At 37.8% G+C, this 7,661-nt stretch overlaps 1 protein-coding gene across 1 annotated transcript; it reads right to left on the bottom strand.

Annotated features, from left to right (window-relative positions):
- Nucleotides 1–546: 546 nt before the first annotated feature.
- Nucleotides 547–6,243, bottom strand: LOC104610191 (uncharacterized). Its single transcript, XM_010276708.3, has 3 exons — nucleotides 5,839–6,243; nucleotides 5,429–5,539; nucleotides 547–2,474 (listed from the first exon to the last, which is right to left on the bottom strand). The coding sequence occupies exon 3, from the start codon at nucleotides 2,472–2,474 to the stop codon at nucleotides 606–608; it is 1,869 nt and encodes a 622-aa protein (XP_010275010.1). The 5' UTR covers nucleotides 5,429–5,539; nucleotides 5,839–6,243; the 3' UTR covers nucleotides 547–605.
- Nucleotides 6,244–7,661: the final 1,418 nt, after the last annotated feature.

The raw sequence follows: 7,661 nt of genomic DNA, 5'->3' as shown, positions 1-7,661 counted from the left end.
ACTGGTTTTCGGGTCGACGGTTTGACCATCCAGTTCGAACGGATGGCCCATTCTGACAACAAAAATTAAAAAAATAATTAAAAATAAAAAGGCCAAAAATCGTTGAATAGGTTGATGGATCGACGATTCAACTGCCCAGGTCAATGGGTCATTGACTGATTCAACGGTTTTTTACCAGAGACCGGGTTTGGGGTAAAACGTAACCAGTTTCCTGAACTGTTCTTGGGCCGAACAGTCCAACCATCCAAGTCAACGGCGGTTCAAAAACCATGCTTCAATGTATTTCAATGGTTCGGTTTCAATAATTCCACTTCGATGATTTCATGATTCAATGTTCAATGCTTCTACTTAATCATTTGATGGTTCTAGTTCTACATTGATCATTTGATTTTGATGACCGATAGTTTGGCAATCCTATTTCGATGTCCCTACTTCTATCGTTTGATGATCTCCAGTCTCCTTCACACTTGATGGTTCAACAGTTCATTTTTTCTTTGATGTTCTAATTTGATTAATGTTCAATTTTAAGGTTTGGATATTAAATGCCTGTAATTAGTTTTGAAGATCTATTTAGAACAGTGGTTATCAAAACATTCTATTAATCATCACAGTTCAAGTGGACAGGGAAGAGGGGGTGGGATCTCAATGCCATGCTGCCGAAGTGCGTCTTCTAACTTGGCAATTCGCCTACTCATCCATGCTGTTGCAATTACATCTCTGGTGGCATGGACTTGCATGCGCTTGAAGACTCCAACTGCTTCCTTCTGAAGCTGTTGGGCGCGTAAGTTAGCTTCATTCTTCTCTCGGAGAACTCTATCTAGCTTTTCTTTGGCCTGTTTCAGGGCCATCTCTACTTCCTCTAGATCAGTCTGTGCTCGCACCAATTCTTCTTGCAAACATTTTTCTCGTGCACTCGGCGTCTCCTGCTTTTTAATCTTCTTGATTTGCTTGTGAAGACCAAGAATAGCTTGCAGAAATGGTTCTTCCAACGGGCGTTTGAGAGATTCTTTTGATTTAGTATCTTCAGATGGAGGCTTAACGGGTTTAAGGGATTCTTTTGATATGGTACCTTCGGATGGAGGCTTAATGGGTTTAAGAGATTCTTTTGATATAGTACCTTCAGATGGAGGCTTAACAGGTTTAAGGGATTCTTTTGATATAGTACCTTCAGATGGAGGCTTAATACGTGCAGGATCTTCAGATGGAGGCTTAACGGGTGTAGGTATACGTATAACTGGTGGTGATGGAGGCTTAACGGGTGTAGGTATACCAGGTGGTGGTACTGAAGGAGGTGAGATACCTGAATTTTGCAACCATTGGTAATAAAATGGTTCACAAGAGCACAATGGAGTGGCTGGGGAAATGGCTAATTCTCTCTTGCTTGATGCCCAAAGTCCCTTGAAGCGACGTTCCACGGTACCACAATGTTTTTCAAAGTTGATGGCTTCTCCAGAAATGGCGTCGTAGGTGGGGACTATCTGCTTATAACCAAACTGCCTTAGCACTAGGAGTGGGATGTATTGAATAGAACCATATAGACCTGCCAAAACCATGCTTTGCCTGCCTTCTGCTGCCAAGCGGGGTTGTGTGCAACCATTCTGGATAGATATTCCTATCTTCCATTGGATTTCTTCTTCTCGAACCATTTGGAGCCTTCGATGGTAGTCTTCAGGTGTGAGATAGGCAGGTTGTGAGTGGGTGAGGACCTCAACAATTTTGTCTGTCGGCCCGGGAGAAAGAGGTGTACTATCGATATTAGTAATCACTAGGAAGGGCAAATGCTGGATCAACCAAAGCTGGAGAAGTTGTAGGGATCCTTGAAATGGCCAAGTACCAGAAGCTTTTACTGCAGTCAGACTACGTAATATCTCAGCCAAAACCATGGGTACTAGAGCGACTCGAGTCAAGTTTCTTGGGTTTTGCTTGAGCTCTTCTAGCTGTCGAAGTGGAGTAATCAATCGGAGGTTGATTGAGTCTCGATCTTGGGGGAATAGTAAATGCCCCACAATGGCCAGAACAAGTGCATGGTTCTTTCCTTCAGTTTCTTTGGTAGGATTGTCATGTTGTAAGGTGGTCGCACTTCGTTTCACCAAGAACTCTATGGAGACCGCATTTTCATTAATCATTTCAAGGTGAGTCCTCTTGCATCGCAGATAATTAGCTAGCTCAGTGCGGTACCCCTGCTTGGCAACGGGAAAAAGAATTTCATCTTCTAATTGCATTTGCAACATGTAGGCAATCTCTTCAAGGGTAGGGCACATATGGTTATCTCCGAAGCAAAACACCAATTTCTCACAGTCCCAGCATTGGAAGGCAGCTTTCAACAATGGCCAATTAAGAGTGACTCTAGACAAGCGTATGACGTTGCCCCAACTGTTTTCCCCCATCAAGGCTTTGACTTCATCTGCTTCTGCTTGAAGGCGATCTAGCAAGGTTGGGTGGCATCCCTGGTACTCAAGCAAATCATGCTCCATCTATCAAAAACAAATTAGGGTTAGTGGACCATCATTATGCTTATTTGATCAAGTTTTTCTATTGATTCTGAGAGTGATACAAGATATGGAATGCCAAAGGAATGGAGCCCCCTTGAATGTTGATCAAAGGATCAAAGTCCAAGGATCATACACCTACTTGGAGAGCTGGTAGGCACCTTTCAACACAGAATGTGAGAACAAAATCTCAACACCCTATATCTACTCGGCTCAAAAGGAAAGATATAGTGATGAAGGGCATTGTTGGATCAAGTCTTTGTTTATATCACTTTGACTTTCAAAGATCATAAATATAAACTTGGGATTATTATTGGTTTAAACGGTTGATGGTGTTCTGTCTCGATATGGTGCATCAATGATTTGCATTAAGATCTTTTATCGTGAGGTTGAGAAATTGCTCAATCTAGATTCCCTTTCTTTTGTTGAATTCTAGATTGGGTCTTTTTTATAAATATAAATAATTCTAGATTGGGTCCTGATCTCCTTGCAATATTGAATTTGATTAGGTAGTTGATGGTTTAATTTCTATTTGATGGATTTTTATGTCTTGGGAGTGGGGTGAGCCTCCATCTAGAGTGATGTTTTTGATTTAGTTGTGGGGAGTGTCAAATAAAATAGCTTGATTCTTGCTAGTGTATTTTATTTTTTTGGGATTAGCCTGGGTTTGACTTGGGTTGTTGTGTATTATCATGGGGTGTTTGAATTGGTTTCGTTTAGTTACTTGTAGGGTGTATCAAACAGCTTTGATTCTTGCTAGTGTATTTTTGGGGATTAACCTTGGTTTAACTTGGATTTTTCCCTAGGTTTTGATTAAAGAATTTTTTTAAAGTTGATCTTGAGCTTCGATTCTTATGTTTTTTGTTCTTTTTCCCTTTTTCTTTTGTTCTTATAGTCTAATGTTTCCTAGGTATTATTTTAGACCCCTCTCATAAAGCTCCACAAAATGTGTCCTAAAAAAATCAGGCTTGGGTTGAACCTACTGGGCTACTGAGCTACTCCATCTAAACCAACTTCGATGGCTAGGTAAGAGGCATGCAGTTTTATGTCCAACCTACCAGACCAAGGTTCCAAGTTTGAGGGTTGCCAATGCTACCAAAAGGAACAAAGTCCTGATGACATACATCTGTTGACCCTCTCTTAAAGTGTTAATAGGTTCTAAATCTAATGCAAGTGGTGTGCAAATAGTGGGTGCTGAAACATACAAATGAAAGAACTGAGTGTATTCATCACAAAAAACAAAAAAACATGCAAATGAATCTACACACAGTACAAGGAATATAACTTACATAAAAATAATTAAAATGAAAGAAAAGCACGCTAAAGCACTTCAATTAAGAACTAATATAAAGTAAAGAAACAATTTCTAGAAGGGGTTGCATGTTCTTAACTTTGCCGTTAGACTTATTCCATTTAAATTCAAAACCACAATCCTCTTTTTTGTTGTATTTGCTTGGAAAGGCCTTATTTCCCATTTTATGTTTCAATCTTTTTTCAAAAAATCTTTGGGCTCCTAGGCCGCCAAAGCTGACAAAAACAGGGAAGCTCAGACCAGGCCAACTATGGCATAGGACAAAAAACTGCAGTGACACATAACAGGGGTGAACTACACAGCTGTCCAGACAGTAACAAGGGAAATTCTTCCACTAAGTGGATGTACAACCTACAAGGTGTACAAAAAAATGCAGCACCAAATTTTTGAATACCACAACCTAGCACCAACTAGAAACCCAACTAATATTATGATGAAAAATGAGGAAAGCACCCTCTCCTTTTAATCCAAAAACAATTTCAACAATTAAGTTTGATAGAGTCCAAAACATTCATAAACCACTCCATTTGAAAACACTGGGGTTGAAAACATTGCACTACCCCCTCCAAGCTTGCATCCATCCATACATCACACATCCAACCATTCAAATAAGATTATCAACATTCTCAAAATATTGCATGGCAAGCCTAACTTCTAAGAATCAAAATAAGGCATGGCAAAGAACAATGAACAATTCAAGACTAAATTAAAGAGAATAAAAGCAAAACACAAAGAACTACACGTTAATCCATACTCTTGTGTAAATTGACACCAAAAATGACAAACACATGGGGGAAGCTCACTTGAGTCGATTAAGGGGATGTTCAATAACATGCTTGGTTTTTTTGGAAACAAAAACAACTCCCACATCAGCAAATTTATATTGCTTTTGATGATGTGTCAGTTGTTTTGTTTTCAGAAACAAAACCAACCATGTTTTTGAATTTTAGAATTCCAATTCTTTGGAATTGGATTCAGATGAGCTATAATCAAATTTAATTCAAATTTTATAATCTGCATCCAATTAATAATTGAACTGGATGTAGATTCAAACCCATCCAATCTGATTGTATTATAACATGTATTACTTTCAATATATAGAATTTAAATAGTTATATATAAATACAGTTGTATATATTATACTATATAATTTATATAGTATATAATGGGGTTGCATGGGACTTGATGGAACCCAATGTCATATTTGAGAAATTTTAATTTTCGTCCTTATAAAAATTAATAAAATTAAGTACTTATTTTCTGTGCACATGTCCGTGCTGATTAAAGTATGACAATAAAATTCTTAGTACACCAAAGATAGGATAGCAAGCTGAATCGTGTCAAACCTGAAGCTACTGATCAAACCACCCAAATGAACTCACATCTAACAGTAGGCATTGATAACTTCAATCCTAAAAGGAACCATACACTACGGCACTACTGAAATAGAAGAAGCCTTCTGGATATTGTTTCTCAACACTACAAGGGGCATATCAAGAAGATAGACCCCTATGGATGGAACCATGAAACACCATAAGATACCACTTATTTAAATTGCCGCTAAAGATAATCTAACCCACGCTCTAATGTGTAACGAGTATGAAAATAAGAAGCAAGTGAATGGTACCTTGTTTTCTATGTAGCCTCAAATACGTAATATGATGCTGCAATGAGAGATAAATACCACAAGATGAGTTCGAACGGTAATCTGAAATATTACCACTTTGGACTGTATGCTCTGCAAACAAAAACCTGGATCAATGCCAATCTAAGAACATAAGCCTAGGCCTACACTCGCATCATGGGGTATTGGATATTGTGGCTACTCAAAGCAAATAAAAATGATCAGAATAACTATGTTTACGAAATTAACGATGAAAATGAAAGCATTTCTACGAGTCAGAGTTGCTATCTTATCATTGGAAAAAAAAGAAAACAAATTAGAAGTATGCCCGGCATGATTGACTGAAGTTTCTAGCTGAAAGTGTATAAAAGACAGAATATCTCATTTCTAGTGTTGATGGTTTGATTTTTTACCTTCTTATGGAAGACAAGTTTGGTTTGCCCACCATAACCTGACTGTTTACAATCATAGCGACGCTTCCCCTATGCAGACAAACTATCCTTCCCCCTCTTGTACAGTGTGCTTCCTGCACTCTTTGCTCTACTACGTCTTCTTAGTCCTTGGAAACGTTCACCAGTAAAATTTTTTCAAGAGAAATTGTATATTCAAACAAAGAACAATCTTCGAATTCAAGAAAGAAATCATCAATACGAGAAGTCGTTCTGTGGAGACGTCGAATAGGCTATAAACCTAGAAATTAAATAAGGATGAGTTAAAACACACGAAGAACCCACCACGGCTGCAGGGTTTTCACAGGCTCAAACTCACTCCTTTCTCCGTCGCCTCTTGAGAAACCAGTGAGAAACGAGAAGAACAAAGCAGCCCTAGCAGTTGAGCGTTATATCAACACAAGCATTAGGGTTTTGTTAAATGACAAAACTACCCTTATATGAAAATCCACCCTCAACCGAATTTTTTGGTAAATGAAAAATGAAAAAACAGAGGCTTCGTCTCTTCAAATAAAACAGAGGTTTCGTCTCAGGATTCAGGAAGCGCGATAGTTGCAGCGAGTAGCAAACGACGAACTTTTGCTCAATCAACGGCGACGCTGAAGTGGGGCACCACTTTTCTTGAAACAAAGACGGTAGAACAGATCGGCGAATAAAGGAGGGAACTCTTCTGCCCAGCAATTGAACTCTCGGACAAATTCGAGTAGTAAACAACAGCCCACAAACTGAGTGTTGAAGGACGACCTGTTGGAAAATACCCATACGGGTAGGACTCGGATTCTAGCCAACATAGTTAAGTGGGGTGGTAGGACTTAAAACTTTTTCTCAAATTAGTTATGAGAAATTTTAAGTTTGAAATTTAAATTTTGAACTGGGCTCACTCATTTAACTGGGCTTAATAGGAGACCCAATCCCACAACGGAACATCTCCGCCGTGTATTGGGAATATCTCCCGATGCTTACATTATCATTCTTGAGATCGTAGGATATGGTGTAGGACGTTATGGGAGCAGTCTTGTAGGGGGTTGATTTGAATTCACATAATAGAGTTGTTAATAGAGAGAAAATAAGATAAATAAATCTCAATAAAATTTGTTTTTTTTTTTTTTGATAAAAAGCCCGTAAGCTTATTCATTCATTCAAGATTGATGAAATATCATTTACAAGAATAGTGTTTAAGAAATCTGGAATAATTGACAGGCCGATCCAAAGATAAACCTTTTTCTTGCTATAGCATAAATAGCCTTATTTGCTGATAACTCTTGCAAACTGTTATTATTTTAGGGTGTTTGGTTTTGTTTACATTTATGGGTGGTTGTTTATTTGTGTTTTTTTATTTTAAACGTTTATGTATACTTTTTTACTTTAAACATTTTTTATTTTAAATGTTTCTTGTTTTTGTTGTTTGATTGGGATTTACTTTAAATGTTTTTTATTCTCTACCTCAAATTAATACCCATTAAAGTGTGATATATCAACATTTGGTTTCAAGAAACACTAGGGCATTAGGGGAAACAAGAACTTGGTATTTCCCCAAATGTCCCATGCATAAAAATCAAAACGTTTTAATTTTTACCATTTATTTGATAAATAATAAAACAGTTATTTCATTTTGCTTCATATGCAATAAACGTAAATGCCTATATAACATTGATATAGTGGTATTTTTTCAATAAATACCAACAGAACCAAACACATAATAAGCAGCTACAGTGGGTTTAAGTCATCCACCAACTGGAGTTTGTAAATGTTTGCTGCACCACCTTCAATAACTACATGAGACAATT

The sequence above is a fragment of the Nelumbo nucifera genome, chromosome 5 (assembly GCF_055504915.1).
Source record: "Nelumbo nucifera cultivar China Antique chromosome 5, China Antique-T2T, whole genome shotgun sequence".
NCBI classification, from domain to species: domain Eukaryota; kingdom Viridiplantae; phylum Streptophyta; class Magnoliopsida; order Proteales; family Nelumbonaceae; genus Nelumbo; species Nelumbo nucifera.
Note: the sequence above shows the minus strand (reverse complement) of the source record. Positions and strands in the feature narration are given on the sequence as shown.